This window comes from Grammomys surdaster, unplaced genomic scaffold (assembly GCF_004785775.1).
Source record: "Grammomys surdaster isolate TR1022 unplaced genomic scaffold, NIH_TR_1.0 278, whole genome shotgun sequence".
NCBI classification, from domain to species: Eukaryota; Metazoa; Chordata; class Mammalia; order Rodentia; family Muridae; genus Grammomys; species Grammomys surdaster.
In genome coordinates this window covers 9,863,079-9,881,975 of record NW_021604719.1, presented here as the reverse complement: position 1 = coordinate 9,881,975, position 18,897 = coordinate 9,863,079, and the positions used below count along the sequence as shown (strand labels likewise).

Here is an 18,897-nt window from a genome sequence, read left to right as displayed (position 1 = left end):
TAGGCTTGGAACACTGATGGCACTTAATACTCTTTTCAAAAGAAAAAAGAAAAAAAGAAAAAATAATAAATGAAAACAGGGACAGAGAATGGCTTAATGGGTGAAAGTGCTTTCCACTGAGCCTGACCAAGTTTGATCCTTGGGACCCACAGCGTGGAAAGAGAACTAACTCCTATAAGCTATCCTTTGACCTTCATGCACATGCTGTGCATGTATACACACACACACACACACACACACACACAGAGAGAGAGAGAGAGAGAGAGAGAGAGAGAGAGAGAGAGAGAGAGATGATAGACTAGATAGATAGATAGATAGAAAAATTTTAAAGAGGTTAAAATAGTTCACAATAGCCATAGCATGGTGGTGCTTGCCTTTAATCCCAGCACTTGGGAAGTAGAGGCAGGTAGACAGATACCTATGAATTTGAGGCCTGATCTACATAGTAAGACCTCTGTCTCAAAAACAAAAAAACAGCCAACAATATAAGAAAGTAAAATGTAGTACATCAAAACTAGGTTTAAGCAGGGCAGTGGTGGTACACGCCTTTAATCCCACCACTGCAGAGTGGTTCTACAGAGTGAGTTCCAGGACACCCAGGGCTATACAGAGAAACCCTGTATCGAAAAACCAAACCAAACCAAACCAAACCAAACCTAAACTAGGTTTAATGGGCTGGAATGATGGCTCAATGGTTAAGAACAGCTCTTCCAGAGGGCCAGGTTCATTTGCCAGAAGCCACACGGTAGCTCATAACCATCCATAATTCCAGTTCCAGGGAATCTAGTGCCTTTTCTACCCTCTACAGGCACTGTATACAGTTGGTACACATATATAAATGGAAATAAAACAGTCATACACATAATTCCACTGTCATCACTTTAAACTCAGCGGCTCCCAAGAGAGTTGCACATCAGATATTTACATCATAATTCATAACAAAGACAAAACTACAGTTATGAGGTAGCAATGAAATAATTTTATGGTTAGGGGTCACCACAACAGGAAGAACTATATATTAAAGGGTCACAGCATTAGGAAGGTTGAGAAACACTAATTTAAAGCCAGCCAAAGTTTTTCAGTGACGCTTGACTGCACTGATCAAGGTTTCGCTTGCTTGTACTAGTAGCGGCTTCAACAGCAAAGGGCTGGGAACTTAAGTAAGTAAGGCTATGCACGACCTAAGCAACTAATATAGAAAGGGAAGAAATCAAACTGACAGTCTGCCTTAAACTGATTCTGTTGTGGGTTTTTTGTTTTGTTTTGTTGGTTGGTTAGTTTTTTGAGAGAGGGTTTCTCTGGGCTGTCTTGAAACTCACTCAAATTCACAGATCTGCCTGCCTCTGCCTCCGCAGCTGGGGTTAAGCGTGCATCACCACTGCCCCATTTGTTGTTTGGTTCTTGGGACAGAAGCTCATGAAAGCTCCAATTCATGTTCCTGAGGAACATCTGACCCTGCAGTTGCCACCTCCTAAGTTCTGGAATCAGAGCATCACTATGTTCAGACAGTGTATCACTATGTTCAGACTTTAAATTGCTGACATGGCTTCTTTTAGCTTAAATAAACAGCTACAAATATGGAGGGCTCAGTTGAAAACAAGTTTAAAGGAAGATATAGAACTATAACTTGAATGAAATACACAAATATTGACTTTGTTCATATTCAGGCATTCGTTACGATGTAACAAATGGAGAAGGGTTAAGACTATTGAACTCATTTGGTGAACATTTTATAAGTAACCTAACAACATGTCACAGCTAATTTTTTTCCTTGTGCTACTGACTGAATTACCTACACTATACAAACTATATAATTTATCTAAACACCAATACACACAACAAAACCTGGTTTCTTTATGACTTTAAAATCACAATGGCTACGCTGCTTTAAGCCAGATCTGTATTCTATGCACCAAAGTCATGTTATTGCTACTAGAGAACAAGTTTCATCATCCTGATAGGATATGCTATACTTACAGGTTCTTAGCATCACACACTTCCATGGAAACAGAGATAGATCTGAGTAAACGCATTATAAATACGAGTCTAGTGTAGTATTACTTACACAAACATGTCTTAGATCACCTAAAGTCATAAAACACAGCTAAATTAAACTATAAAGCATAAAAATTATTTTATTTAAAATTTAATACTGTTGTATGCATATGTATGTGTGTATGTAAGTATGTATGATGTATGTGTGGCAGTGTAGGAATGTGTGCCACAGAGTGCACAGAAAGGTCAGAGGACAATTTCAGGAGTCAGTTCTTTCTTCCCTGAGGGCTCACTGGATCAAACTCAAGTACAGTCAGGATTATACACAGAGAACTCCACCCACTGATTCCTTCTCACCAGTCCCAAATTGTTTAGGCTTTAAACAAAAACTGACAATATGCTGCTGTCCTTTCATTATTTCCTTCCTTCCTTTCTTTGACATAGGGTCTTGCTATGTATTCCTTATCTGTTATATAGCCCAGGATAGCCTCACATTCTAAACAATATTCTGCCACAGGCTCTCAAGCTGCAAATTTTATGGACTTTTATATGAGGAACTATACCTTCAAAAATACTTGTACATTTGAATATGGATCACCACAAAAGTTGAGAACATTAATAACTCAATAAAAGCCAACTATGTAAATCATGTTGCTAAATACAAAGTTATTTACTATTTTAATTGTATCAATATTAAGATTTTAATATTGTATCAATTTAAAATTTTAATTTTTGCTTTTTAATATTAAAATATTAATTTAATTTTAAGATATAGGTTTAGAACAGTCAAGCATTTTTTACGTTAGAATGGACTACAACAAATTCTATCCTATATCCAAGACAAACTCAACTATCAACTTACCTAACAGCAAACCTATAACATGTAGTAATTTTTATTTTTTATATATATGGCTGTTTTGGCTATGTGTATGTCTATGTACCACATGTGTACCTGGTGCCACCAGAGGCCAGAAGGCGGCATTGAACTAGAGTTAGCCTATGGCTGTGAGCCACCATATGGGTGTTAGGAATCAAGCCTGGGTCCTCTGGAAGAGCTACTTTGGCATCTCTCTAGCTCCCATATAGTGAGTACTACTTTGATTTTGCTTTGTGACAACTTGTAACAACAATAACAAAAAGAATACAATCACTGCTACTTCCCAAGGTATGGTCAGTATCATGTACCCTACTCTCAAAATTAAGGATATTTTTGCTTCTCCGACTGGTCTGTATGTATTTCTTACTAAATGACCTAACTAGACAGTTCCTACCCTAAGTTTCTTTTAGCTACCACAAAAAAAAAAAAAAAAAAAAAAAAAAAACGAAAAAAGAAAAAAAAAATCAAGATATAACAATTACCTGCAAAAAGATCTTCTCTGTCGTCGTCTAGTATGACTTCTACTGGTTTGGAGCCATTAGAGTTTGCACTAATATCTTCTGCAGGAAGACTGGCTGGTTCGGGAGATGATGGACTTGACTGTTAAAAGAACAATAGTGGACAATGGATTGGGATGCTTATTTGATTTTCATTGTGTCTCTAGCTAAAGAAATATAACATTCTCCTGTTAAAGAGGAAAAGAACAGCTATCTATACTTAGAGAAGATCAAATACACGTCAATACATCCCCTTGCTCAGCAATCACTTAACTCAAGTGTATCACCCTTTCAGAGGCACTAACATATCACACTTAGTTACTAACAAAACCATGTGTATCACAGTACCGCCAAATTCAGAGCATGCTTCCAGATTTTAAGAGTGCTTTTAAAAAAAATCATGGTTATATTTCTACTGGGGTAGATATATCCAAATTCAAAGACTTTTAAAATAAGAAAATCAAAGGCACACATGGTGGTTTATACCAATAATCACAGATTTTGGGAGATGAGACAAAAGGATCAAGAGTTCATGGTAAAACCCAACAACTTACTGTATGTTCAAGACTGGCTTGAGACTCTGCCTCAAATAAACTAAAATAAAGATATATAAATAAAAATAGAGCCTGTGAGATGACTCAGTGACAAAGGCTCTTACTACTAAACCTAATGACCTAATAAATTCAATCTCTGAGAAAATTGATTCTGAAAGTCACTTCTGATCTCTACAAGTGTGCTGTGGTATGCACAGGTTTAATGATAGATGAATATGAATGATAGGAATTACACCGTTCCTAAGACTCTATTATTTTTCAAACTAAAATTACTCCATCTTTCAAATATATATATTTTTTAAGACAAGGGGTCTCATAGGTATCATAGCCCAGGATGGACTTGAATTCAATCCTCATGCCCTCATGCCTCAGCCTCCCATGTATTGTGTACAGGTGTGCCCTACACTCATCTGGAAAATTAATTACTCTTCTCTTTTCCAATAAGGTCTGGCTATGCAACCCAAGCAAATCTAAAACTGAAACGCTCTTGCCTCACCCTCCTAAATTCTGGGATTATGGAACTCTATAATATCCAGGTGTTTTTCCTACTTAATGTTATAATCTATGAATCCCTTGTGTACGGCTGTGTAGTAAGTTATTCATTATAATAATAAGTGCTCCCACGTCAATTAACCTAATCTAGATAAACCCTCAAAGATATGTCCAGAAATACGGTTCCATGGTGATTCTGAATCCCACTGAGGGGCAAGATTAACTGATATAGACCTCAAGCATTCTTTAAAATGAATAAATAAACACACACACACAAATTGATAGAGGGTTTGCTTTTTATTTTTCCTTTTCTTTTGACAAGGTTTCTCTGCATAGCCTTGGCTGTCCTGGAACTACGCAGACTAGGATGGCCTTGAACTTGGTAGTCCACCCATCTCTGCCTCCCAAGTGATGTGATTGAAGTGGTATGCCACTACCACCTGGCTTTTGTTTGCTTGTTTGTTTTGTTTTTGTTTTCAGACACGATTTTTCTGTGTAGTCCTTGCTGTACTGGAACTTGATTCTGTAGACCAGGCTGGGCTCAAACTCAAGAGATTTGCCTGCCTCTGCCTCCAGAGGGCTGAGATTAAAGGGGCTCCACCACCACCCAGCTGGTAGAGGTTATTCATATATTTTCCATAAAAGAATTTGTTAGGGAAGGGGAGTCAGATTTAAATTACAGGTATTTTCAGTCAGTCCATGGCTTATCTTTCTACATTAATAGTAGACCCACAACAGAATTTCTTAGTTTCACAGAGCAAAAAAAAATTTTTTTTAATGTTAGTAAACATTTTGTAAGATGATGATCTTTTGTTTTTGTGGTGGAAGAGATTGAAACCAGGTCCCTGTACACAAGTTGGGCAAATACTCTGCTACTGAACCACATCCATAACCCCTAATCATCTTTGATATCATTCATCTTCTGGGAATGGCGGCCCATGCATGTAATCACAGTACTTTGTAGAGGCAAAGTCAGGGAAGATTAGGAGTTCAGGCCACCTGTGACTACAAGGCCAGTCTTAGTCACGTGAGACCCCATCTTACAACAGAAACAAGGAAGCTGGAGAGATGGCTGAGTGGCTAAGAGTTCCTGCTCTCTTTGCAGAGGATCCACATTCGTTTCTCTGAATCCAGTCTATAAACTCAAGCTTCAGGGGATCCAACCCCTTCCTCTGGCCTCTGTGAGCACCCACATGTACATGTGCATACAAACACAACTGTTTTAAAAAATTAAAAACTTGTCAGGCAGTGGTGGAACACAACTTTAAACCTAGCACTTGACAGGCAGAGGCTGACAGATCTCCAAGTTCCACACCAGCTTGGCCTACATAAGTCCCAGGACAACAAGGGCTACACAGAGAAACCCTGCCTTGAAAAACCAAAATAAATAAATAAAATAAAAGCTAAATAAAGAAAAAGAAAACTGGTCATGTGTGGTAAGGCACTCACATCATCCTAATTCTGGGGAAACTGAGATAGGAGGTTTACTAGATTCAGGGCAGCCCAGACTGCACAGTAAAACGGGGGGGGGGGGGGGGAGAAGAGTTAAAAAAGAAAGGCAAAGCCTTAATCTTTGTAACTCAGCATTTAGCAGATACTCCGCATGACAATCAAAACATCAGCAACAAAAGTGCAAGCTAGGCATAGTAACAAACTTGTGAGACTGCAGCACAGAAGTGAGTCTGAGGATCATAAGCTTACGGCCACTTGGGCACAAGGCAAGACCCTATTTTTATTTATTTACACTGTTGTAACTGTATATGATGCACTGTAATAACATCTCCCTCCCCCTTGAACGCTGAGTAGGAAAAAAGCTTTTAAAACACACACACACACAGACACGAGCGCACACACAGGGGTGGGGGTGGGGGAGATGTGATTCTACTCATTCAAACTCCAGGACAGGGAAATCTGTAGAGAGATTAGCTATGTTAAAGTTAGAGGCTGGGAAAATGGGACAACATCTAAAGGGTACAAGATTTCTTTCTAAAATAATGAAAATGTTCTAAAACTGACTGTGGTAATGGATATACATATCTCACTAAAGTAAAACAACCCAAATGTCGACACAAATGGGTGAACCATGAGCTATACCTTAACAATGCTGTTTAGAAAAACAGGTGTAGCCAAGGTTTATGGCTCATGCTTGTAATGCCAGCACTTGGGAGGCAGGAGAACTGCTGAGAGTCTATGGCCAGCCTAGGCTACATAAGTGAGACCTTTCTCAAAACAAACAAACAAACAAAACCAAAAAAAAAAAAAAACAGACTAGCATGACAGCTCAATGGGTAGGATGCTTGCTGTCAAGCCTGATGACCTCAGTTTGATCTGTAGAACCAACATGGTGGAGACAACCAACCCCCATAAACTACACACACACACACACACACATTCTCACACACACTGATAAACTGTAAACAAACAAACAAACAAACCAGGAGTTACTTCCAGGTGAGCTAGAGGATTAGAAACTCCATTAGTGTGATGTTAACAGAAAACAGACCACCACAAGATAATGTCTATTCCTGCAAGAGACAATTGCTATAAAGAATTTATTAAGCCAGGTACAATCTTTGTAAAAGCAGGCAGAAGTGACTATGACCAGTGTCCAAAAAATACAGCTCTCAAAAGTCAGTGGCAACCATGAGGGACATGACCCCTACTGTCACTACAGTAACAGACTACCAAGGGCTAGATACATCTTTGGAAGTGAGACCCAAAACTTAAAGAGACTTTAGATCAGTCTATGAATATGAAGTCCATGGCACATCTGTGTGGGCTTGGTCGCTCACTCCCCCCCCCATATATATATATATATAATTTTAAGATAGAAACAGGGACACTGGATTGAAAAACAGGATCCATATTATTTACTGCCTCCAAGAAATGTGCCTTACTGTCAAAGATAGGGAGAATCTTTGGGGTGAAAGGATGGATAAAGGTATTTCAAGCAAATGGAACTGAAAATTAAGCAGATATCACTGTTCTATCTGACAAAACAGACTAACCCAAACTAACCCAAAGAGACTAACCCAAAGAGATAAAGAAAAACACTTCATAATGATTAAGAAAACAATTAATCAAGAATACAATTTTAAGCTGGGCAGTGGTGGCACACGCCTTTAATCTCAGCACTTGGGAGGCAGAAGCAGGCTGATTTCTGAATTTGAGGCCAGCCTGGTCTACAGAGTGAGTTCCAGGACAGCCAGGACTACACAGAGAAACCCTGTCTCAAAAAACCAAAACCAAAACCAAAACAAACAAACAAAAAAAATACAATTTTAAACAAACATGCACAGAGCACAGGTGTGCCCAATTTCACACATTAGACCTATAAAGTCAGAGATTAACACCAACTTAGTAAGTGAATGCTGCCAACGTCCTATCCTCACCAATAAACAGGTCAACCAGACAAAAATACCTAGTTTAATGATAGCATAGCTCAAATGGAACTACCAAACATCTAATAAATAACACTCCACACAAACACTGTAGAATATTCTTTCTTCTCAACAGCCCATGGAACTTTCTCTAAAACAAAAGGGCACAAGTCTTAACAAATACAGGAAAACAATTTCTTGTCTTCCACCAGAGAAGAATGGAATAAAAACAGAAATCAACAGCCATAAAACTCACTATGGAAATTGAACAACACACTACCAAATAATGGGTAGGTCATCAAAAAATATCAAAGACAGGCTAAGACCATAGCTCAATTGGGCAAGCACTTCATAATAAGCATGAAGACCTGGATTTTAAGACCTATCACAGAATAAACTGGATGTGGTGGCATAAACCTGTAATTCTAACACTTTGGAGGAAGAAGCAAGAGGATCATAAATTCAAGGTCATTTTAGCTACCTAGCAAATTTGCCTGAGACTCTATCTCAACCTACTACTACCAACCTCCACCCCCTACCCGCCAAAAAAAATTCCTAGAAATAAAATGAAAATTCGGCATGTCAAAGCTCTATAGTACAATAAAAGCAATCCTAAGGAGCTCCCAGCTGCAAGTGCCTGCATTATAAAATCAGTGGGTAGGTACAGTGCCTCAGCAGACATACATTATCTGTCACCAAGGCTGACAACATGTTTGCTTCTCCAGAATATGTAATATTGGAAACAGGAAAAGTATTTTTCTCAAGTTGTTCTCTGACCTTCACATGTGTACACAATTTTTTCTTTTTTAACTTAAAAATCAAGGCTCTAGAGATGTCTATGAGCACTTGGACTCAGTTCCTAGCACTCACATCATCAGATAGCTCACGACTACCTGGATCTTTCTGGCCTCTGTGGGCACCAAGCCTGACATACATGCAAGCAAAACACCCATACAATAACTGTTTAGTTAAATAATAATAAAAACAAACAAACAAACGAAAACCCTAAGACCATCTATTTGCTGCCAAGAAAAGTGCTCCACCGTCAAAGACAAATGAAACTTCAGTGAAAGCATGGGGAAAGCATATTTCAAGGAAAGAAACACAAGAAGTAAATGTCGGTTTGCTAACGACTGGCAAAATGAACTTCAAGGCAAAAGGTAAAGTCACTTTATAGTCATGAGGGAGCAATCCACCAAGAAGACTTTACAATTTAACATAGAACATAGGTGCAAGCAATTCATACAAAAAATATTACTAGATATAAGATCAAATTAACCCTAACAGAATAATGGTGTTTAACATACTACTCTCACCAACAAGACAGGTCATCTTACCAAAACAAACAAATGTGGAAGAGGAGAACCAATTTTACAAACTTGTTCACTTACACACATACTGTAGCATGTGTAACTGCATACACCCTGATGCAGGCTTGTGTGCGCATGCATACACACACACACACACACACCCACACACACAGAGTAAATTTAAAAAATAAAAATAAAGCTGGGCAGTGGTGGCACACGCCTTTAATCCTAGCACACAGGAGGCAGAGGCAGGCAGATGGATCTCCTAAGTTCACAGTCAGCCTGGTATACAGAGTAAATTCCAATATAGCCAGGGACACACAGAGAACCCCTATTTCAAAAAACCAACAAATACAATACTTATGTATTATAAATACATACATAAGTAATCAATCAGGATTAAGTGACATCACAGATCAAGGGGCCTGAAAAACAGAACATTTCATTCAAATATCACAGAACCCATGCTCTTCTCAGTAGTCCAAAATAGACCCTATTAGGATAAAGAGAGAAAAGTGAAATAACTTTTTATTGTTTCCAATCTGGCCTCAATATAATAAAGGCAGAAATCAACAGCAAGAGAAGCTACAGAAAAATGCATATACTCATGGGAATTAAACAACACCCAACTGAATGAATAGATCTCTGAAGAAATCAAGGAGAAAATTTTTTAAAAATTCCTAGAATTAACCCGGGCAGTGGTGGTGCACACCTTTAATCCCAGCACTTGGGAGACAGAAGCAGGAGGATTTCTGAGTTCAAGGCCAGCCTGGTCTACAGAGTGAGTTCTAGGACAGCCAGGGCTATACAGAGAAATCCTGTCTCAAAAAACAAAACAAAACAAAACAAAAAACAAAAAAACAAAAAAAATTTCCTAGAATTGAATAAAAATGAAAAGAACATGTCAAAACCCATGAAATATAATGAAAGTGTCCTAAGAGATAAATTCATAGCTACCAGCATTTATTTATATTTAAAAGATAAAAACCAAAAACCCAGAACAACTTCAGTACTCTGGAAAAACAAGAACAATGAAAACCCAAAGTCAGTAGACTACAGGAAATAATATTAGCAAATAAAAGACAGAAAAAATTTAAAATACAAAAAAATCAATAAATGAAGAGTTGATTCTTTGAAAAAAAAATTCTAAGATTACCAAATATTTAGTCAAACTAAAAGAACCAAAGAAAAACAAAAATTAATAAAATCAGAGATGAAAAGGTAGAGATTACAACAAAAACCAACAATAGTCAGAAAATCTGTGCTGACCAGATGACTCAGCCAAGCGAACAACCTAACAGAGAGCTCAAGACCTACAGAAGAGACCTGACTGCCACACATGCATTGTATGTAGCACACACCTCAATCCCCAATACAATGGAAAAAATTTGTCTTACAATCATAAGGCTATATATTAAGAATGTATATTGAGGGCTAAAAAGATGGCTCAGCAGATAAGAGCACTTGTTGTCCTTCCAGGACCCACGTCTGGTGGTTTCCAAGGCCTGTAACTCCAGATTCAAGAGATTTCATGCTCTCTCCTGGCCTTCACAGGAACCTATTCACATACAGCATTCACTCAAACACAGATACACATAAAACAATAAAAATAAATCCCTTTTAAATTTAAAATGTATAAATCTGCTATGTTAAAAACTTATATTCCACTAAATTTGAAAATCAAAAGGAAATTAATTTCTAAATGCATATGACTTACTGAAGTTAAATTAAGAGATAAATGACATAACCATCTCTGAAAGAAGCAAGATTTAAACAGTAATAAAAATCTTCTAACTAAAAGAAATCCAGCCCCAGATGCATTCACTACAGAATTCTACCAAATTTTCAAGAACCAACAATCACTCTCAAGTATTCCATAAAATAAAGAAAGAATGCTTTCACATTCTCATGATTCCAGTGTTACGTTGATGGCATAACCAGATAAAGACACAACAGAAAAAGAAAATTACAGACCAGTCTCCCTGATGAACATAGACACAAAAATTCTCAATAAAATACTTGCAAATCAAACTCAAGATCACATTAAGAAGGTAACTTTGGAACCAGAAAAAGAACACAGATTATATATGAGCATTTATTGTCCTTGCAGATTTCACCAGCACCCACATGGTGGCCCACAACTACCTGTAACTCCAGTTACTCCATGTGCCCATTCTTCTGACCATCAAAGGCACCCCCCATGCAGAGTATATATACAGAAACACAGGCCAAGAACAAACAACCCAAAAACTCACAGAAAATAAACTTAAAAAATAATAATAATTCAGGCTGGAGAGGCGGCTCAGTGGTTAAGAGTACTTACTGCTCTTTCTAAAGAACCAGGTTCATTTCCCAGCACCCACAAAACGGCTCACAACTGTCTGTAACTCCAGTTCCAGGGAATCCAACACCCTTTTCTGGCCTCCTTGGGGCCCTGCATGCAGGCAGTGTACACACGTAATTTTTTTTTTTTTTTCAAAAAAAGTAATTCATCATGATCAAGTTGGCATCATTTCAGATACAGGAAAAACATACAAATCAGTAAACGTTATATATCACACAAATGGACTCAAGGAAAGAAATCACATGATAATCTTGACAAATGAGGAAAAGTCTTTGGATAAAATCCTCCATGATAAAAGCCCAAAGAGCTTAACAATAGAAAAAAATATATATCACAACATAATAAAAGCTACATATAACAAGCCTATAGCCAATATCACACTAAGATCTCCAAAGCATTTCTATTAGTACCAGGAACAACAAGGACATCCACTCTACTCTTCCTATTCAATATAGTGCTTCAAGTCTTGGCTGGAGCAGTAAGTCAAGAGAATGAATGAAAGGAATACAAATAGTTAACAAGTCAGATTATATTTACTTGAAGATGATACAATTTTATTTAATAGACATACCACCAAAAAATTTTGACTCCACCAAAAAATTTTGGATCTGATAAACACTTCCAGCAATATGCCAGGAGAAACTGACATACAAAGATGAGTAGTTTTCTTATTTACTAATAACAATGAACATGCTAAGCATGAAATCAGGGAAACAATATGCAATCCCATCACAATTCTCTAAAAATAAGTAAATATAAACATATCTTAGAATAAACCTAACCAAGAAAATAAAGACCTCTACAAAAAAATAAAAACAGTGAAGAAACAAACCTGAAGACACTAGGAAACAGATGACTCCCCACTCTCACAGATCAACAGAATTGCTATTATGAACAGATAATGCAATCCCTAACAAAACTCCAGTAACTTTCTTCACAGAAATACAAAGAACACTGAGATTCACATGGAAGCACCAACAAACTGGAAAGCAAAGAGGAATGCTGCAATCATATATGATTTCAAGTTATACTACACAACATGGCACCAGCACAAGATAATCATGTGCACAATGTAATAAACAGAGGGCCCAGCTATAAATCCATGCAACCAGTCATCTGACTTTCAAACTTAGATGTTTTAAAATTTACATTTATTGAGGATATGAGGGGCACTTGAATGCCACAACAAGGGAGTCAGAGGCCAATGTATGACAAATTGTATCTTTATACATTAAATCATCTCACCAGCACCCAGCCATCAGATTTTCAACAAAGATGTCCAAAATATACATAACTGAAAAGACACCCTCTTCAACAAATGGGACTTGGAAAATCGGCTGTTACGTGGATATCTATTTCTCACCTTATACATAAAAAGCCTCCAAGTACATTAAAGACCCTGAAGCTCTGAAACTATTAGAGGAAAAATAGGGGAAATGCTGGCACAGCAAAGACTTTCTGAAAAGGAGCTCATTAACCCAGAAAACAATACTAACAACTCACCAAGAGATTTCTGGAAATTAAAAAGCTTCTGCATGGCAATAGAAACATAGTAAGTAAAGAGACAGGCTACAGAACAGGGGGAAAAAAATCTTCATACACCAGATAGAAGATAGATATCCAGTACAAAGAACTCAAAAAACAAAACAAGAAATCAAACAAACAACCCAATCAATAAATAGGCTAATGGGCCAGGCATGGTGGTGCACACCTTCATTCCCAGCACTCAGAGGCAGAGGCAGGAGGTTCTCTGAGTTTGCACCTCCACCCCCCCGACATGCAAATGGACATATTTTCCAGGTCAGCCAGAGCTACACAGCGAGAGCCTGTCTCAAAAGGAATAATAAATAGGACTCTACAGTGTTCTACAGAAACAGAATATGTACAACAATAAGACCACTGAGTAAATTATACCTGTAGTCAGAAGCACTGATCTGGGGCTAGTAATGTCACATTCAAACTAATTACAGGAGTGGTGGTACACAGCTCCTTTTTGTTTGTTTTCTTTGGGTAGCCCTGGTGGTCTAGAACTCTGTACAGAGGCTGGGGTCAAACTCAAGAGATCTGTCTGCCTCTGCCTCTGAGTGCTGGGACTAAAGTCATGTGCCACCACCGCATGGCTATTGTGGTACATGTTTGCAATTCTAGCACTCAGGCTCAGGCAAGAGGAATTAGTTCCGTGTCAATCTAGGCCACAAAGAGAGATCTGGTCTCCAAAGAAAAAAAAATGTTTGTTAATCATACAGAATTCTAGCCAGGTGCAGGCATGTGCGCATGAACACGGGACTCTTCTGCACCAAAGTGTAAGAAGCATCCTGTAAATAAGGAGTAACACGACAGCACAACGTCTTCCACAGATTGTCTGAAACATTTTCAAGGGGGAAAAAATGAACCTTGTGTGCTAACCTGAAATTTTTAAAACTGAATCTAAAAACCTCACACTACATTCTTAAAATGAATCCATGAGATAAGATCAATAACCAATCAACAATTTTATTTACAACTTTCACAGTATATTAGCCAAGATAAGTTTATTCACAATGAAACTTCGCAGACTTACTCTGATACAGACTATAGTTCTTATTCTGTGCATTGTGATTAGAAAAGACAATTAGGTTTTGGAACCAAGCACATATTTCAACACATATTAAGTGACATGAAACATATAAAAGGCTATGAAGACACTAACTCCTCATGCCTAGAAAAATATATTTTGCAAAGTAATTTTAGGAGATGATGGTTTTGACAATGAAACCAGTATTAGCTGTATTAAGTCACAAATACCCAAGATTTTGTTTAGTACGTATCAATGATCAAGGCATGAAAGTGGGGTCTGGCTTCACCACTACAGATAAAATTAACAGAATGAGATCAGTGTTGAATGGTTCCTGAAGTTTTCAGTTTCTAGTCACTGAAATTCAGATAATGGGTATTTTACAGTTATTTCCATTGGAGTTGGTGCAGACTTGAAGAGGACAACAAAGCTAATACTTAAGAACTTTATAAGAAAGTAAAGGGCAGGTGAGATGGTTAAACTGGTAAAGGGGCTTGCCTACCAAGCTTTACAGTGGTGTAAACAGAGAACCAACTCTCAAAGGCTCTCTTTTGGTTTTTATAAGCGCGTACGAACACACACAAAATAATTTAATTTTTTTTTAAATTAGCTGAGGGTAAACAATCTTCTGAGAAAGGCGCTTACATGCTTAAAATTATGATTTCCGGTATATGTGCTCTCATTCAATGTAAAGCAATTCAAGTGTGTCTAGAAAAAGGCGGGTCAATACAGCTAAATTCAGTATTTCCTTTGACAAAAACAGGAACACTCAGCTACAGAGATCGCTGACCAAGCGAAAAAAGAGGAAAAAGGAGTGGAGATCTGTTTCTATTTCTCCCCCTGGTAATTAAAAACCAGTTTCCTGGACTACTCCACCCTTCGGGTTTGTACTTTTCAAACATTACAGCCCCTAAAAAGTCTAAAACCCAAGCAGTGGCTCACATCGGCTAATCTCAGCACTTGGAAAAGGGAGTGAGGCAAGAAGATCAGAGGTTCAAAGCCATCCTCACCTACATCCTGAGTTCGAATCCAGCCTGCGCCGCACGAGATCCTGCCTAAGCTTACTGACTCAAATGCATTTACCTACTCAAAAACAAGAGGTTCTTATCTCCAAGAGAACTAACAGTCCATGAAGGGCAACTGACAGGGAAAAGCGCACCAAAGACCTCCCTGCGGACCCTCAAGCCACTTAAGAGTTCACTTCCCGACTTCCTGGCTCTCCCGCTGCAGGGCACACCCTCCGGTGGGCAGAGAAACAAGCACCTTTCCCCGGAGCTGCTGAAATTTCAGGGGAGCGGAGGCGCCCTGGGAACTGGAGACAAGCCCTCTTCCTGCCTGGAAGAAGAGGCGCAAATGACAAGGAAGGCCCGAGAGCCCGCAAGCACGGCCAGGTCCGTCCGTGGGTCCCGGCCCCTTGGAGATGAGGTCGGCTCCCAGGGCCGCAGGCTGCTGTCCCGAGGCCTGGCCGCCCAGGCCGAGCTCAGGCCCCTTGACAGACACCTGAGGTGCAGCCGGCGTCACAGGTGTCACCGGACCTGGCCTGGCCAAACCCGGGGGTGGGAAGGGACAAGTCGCGGCAGGGGAGAGGCGGCGAGGCGAAAGGCGACAGGCACGGCGCGGCCTCCTCGCCCGGGGCCGTCTCACCTCAAGTGTGGAGACGGTGCTGGTGAACAGGTCCTCTCCGTCCTCTAGCTCCTCAAAGTCGGTGGGCTTCATGTCCCCCAGCGGAGGAGGTTCCCTCTCAGCCGCCATCTTCGCTGGCCTGGACGTCTGCAAGAGCCGGGCCTCGCGGACCTGTCACGTGAGCACGCAAGGCTGGGGCTGGCGCGCCGACCCGCGGGCTGGACCGCCTCCCGGCCCGCCCCTCGGGCCCGCCCCTCGAGGCCCCGCCCCTCCCCGGGTTGCCTTCCCGGCGCGAGGCCCCGCCCCCGACGGAGGCAGTGCTGCTTCTAGAGGTCTGAGCTGGCCCCGCCCCTTCACCCCGCCTCCTGTTTCCTTGTTTTGGCGTCTCTACCTGCTTGCTGACCAGACTTAACGTACAAAAGAATCTAATACTTGTTACTACAGGACTAGGAAGTAGAAGAGCTTGGACGCCAGTCTTTGAACTTGGATTGAACACAGATTCAGGGCAAGAAACACACTCAAATAAATGTTGCCAGAGTAGTCCAAAAGAACCTTCTGACACAATCCAAGTGTTCTCTTCCTGTACTGTTCAATGCAGTAGACACTGCATGGGATTCCTGGGCACTTGAAATGTGGTTCGTGTGAGGAGCTGAGCTGTTCATTTAATTTCAGTAAGGCTGGAGTTTGAGGGCCAATCATCACCTGCATAGTATGCTTATGTTTCTGAGTTTGAGCTCCAGCAAGGGGGCTCGCTCTCTCTGGCTTATACCCTGTGGTTGTTTAAATGAAGACATTCCGCATGACATCCCTGAACTTCTGTAAAAGAAATGTGCTTTAGGGCTGGAGAGATGGCTCAGCGGTTAAGAGCACTGACTGCACTTCCAGAGGTCCTGAGTTCAAATCCCAGCAACCACATGGTGGCTCACAACCATCTGTAATGAGATCTGATGCCCTCTTCTGGTGTGTCTGAAGACAACTACAGTGTACTCATATATAATAAACAAATAAATCTTAAAAAAAAAAAAAAGAAATGTGCTTTAAATGCTGAGCTCTCTCTCTTTCTAAATATATATACATATATACTTAATATATGTTAATTAAGACAATATTAATAAACAGTAAACAAGAATACAGAGAACTTAAGTCCAGGCATGGTGGTGTATCCCTTTAATCCTAGCACTCAGACAGGCAGTGGTAGCACAGGCCTTTAATCCCAGCACTTAGGAGGCAGAGGCAGGAGGATTTCTGAGTTTGAGGTCAGTCTGGTCTACAGAGTGAGTTCCAGGACAGCCAGGGCTACACAGAGAAACCTTGTCTCAAAAACCTTTAAAAAAAAAAAAATCCTAGCACTCAGGAGGCAGAGGCAGAGGCAGATGGCACTCTGAGTATGGGACCAGCCTGGTCTACGTAGTGTTCCAGGATAGCCACAGCTACACATAGAAACCCTGTCTCAAAAATAAATAAATAAATAAATAAATAAATAAATAAATAATAAAAAATAAATAATAAATAAAACGTATCTTTCATAGTCAGGAATTACCATGTTATAACTTTCTGGCCAGCCCATTTCCTGTACACAAAGTTGTATGAAATAAAATTTCTAGGAAAGTATCTCCTCAGATAGAGCTCCTATACTAGACTGGAATAGACCAGGCTAAAGCTCAAAATAGAGAGCAGGGAATACAGCCCAGAGTTAGAGCACTTGCCTGGGATGTGCCCTGGATTGGGTTGTTGGTAGGAATTTTGGGGAGTCCTGTCAGGGTGACATATATTTCCAGGGAAATTGAACACTTCTTTAGGATTCTAAGTCTCATTAATAAAGGGATTGAAGAACAGACTCAGAAGATAGCTCCAGGACAATTTTATTTAGACTTTAAAAGAAAAACTGCCAGGCAGGCAAGCTGTAACTTTTAGCAACTGCCTGGAGGACAGAGATGGAGACAAGCAAGCAAGCAAGAAAGAGGAAGGAAGGAAGGAAGGAAGGAAGGAAGGAAGGAAGGAAGGAAGGAAGGAAGTTTTTTTTTTGAGTTAGGCACAGTAAATAGCCACATGGCAAACAAAGGTGGGGACTGGGGAGATAGCTTCAGAGAAATAGTGAAAAAATCCCAAAGTACCAGAGAAAGCATACTGGACTCTGACCAACATCAAAAGAAAAAGAGAAAACAGAAAAGAAGAAAAAGTCAAAATTATGCCTTTTGCATCAGGCCAACTTAACACAGCCTGCTGTTGGCTCGGTGGTAACTACACAGAGGGCTGAGATGTCTGGGAAAGAAAAGTACAGTACCTCATTAAAGAAATAATTATTCCTCCCATTTCTTTATCGAGGAATTAGGTGACTTCACTTTCCAGAGAGATGGTCTTTTTAGCCAAATGATTGATAGAGCAACTGGGTTAACTCTGTGTTCTAGGAATCTTGGAACATGTGATCTCCACCCAGGCCAACTGTGAATTCCATTCCCTAGATCAACCTAGCCCTGACCATGGCAACTGTAACATTATCTCCAGCACAACAAACACATCACAGTAAATCAAAGGTGGAGTCACTCACACCAACTTGCCCTAAACTAAAACCAAATCCTGTAACGGGGTGTTCAAAAGATAATATAATAAAAAGTCCCATTTCCAAACAAGGGTCTCTGCCTTGAAGCTAATACACAAGGAAAATAATGAACTGAAGAAGTTAACATTAGCCAATTCATGTGTTTTATGTTGTTGTTGTTGTTGGGTTTTTTTTGTTTGTTTGTTTTGTTTTTGTTTTTTTGAGACAGGGTTTCTCTGTGTAGCCCTGGCTGTCCTGGAACTCACTCTGTAGACCAGGCTGGCCTCCAACTCAGAAATCTGCCTGCCTCTGCCTCCCAAGTGCTGGGATCAAAGGTGTGCACCACCACTGCCTGACATCAGCATCAATTTTGAGATGATTTGCTTTTGGGTTCTTCTAATAGGAATAAGGAGTAAAGTAACCCCACTTTTTAGGCAGCTGGTTGGGATTACAGGTCCTAAGAAAACCAAATGTATATCCTGGCAAAGCCGGCAGTCAACTTCTAACAACACCAAAGTTAGACGTTTACAGTGAGCTCTGCATAATCAGTGAGCACAGGAGCTGAAATCCAAATCCATCTTGATGAGTCAAGATGTCCGCTAACTGCTAAACATTGTTCTCCCTACTTCCTGGCTCTTCTTCCCAACCCCACACATTTTTGTGGGACATTTTCTTTGGCTTTTTTTTTTTTTCTGAGTTTGCTGTCTTCCACCTGGATTCGTGGCCAATCAG

General features: G+C 39.8%; 1 protein-coding gene across 1 annotated transcript in view; it reads right to left on the bottom strand.

Annotated features, from left to right (window-relative positions):
- Window positions 1-15,839, bottom strand: part of Snx2 (sorting nexin 2) — a 43,725-nt gene extending 27,886 nt beyond the window's left edge. Inside the window, exons 1-2 of the mRNA XM_028777124.1 lie at window positions 15,648-15,839; window positions 3,355-3,472 (exon numbers count right to left, since the gene is read on the bottom strand). Of these exons, the coding sequence (XP_028632957.1) occupies window positions 3,355-3,472; window positions 15,648-15,755 (226 nt within the window). The 5' untranslated portion in view covers window positions 15,756-15,839. The remainder of the gene's footprint in view (window positions 1-3,354; window positions 3,473-15,647) is intronic.
- Window positions 15,840-18,897: the final 3,058 nt, after the last annotated feature.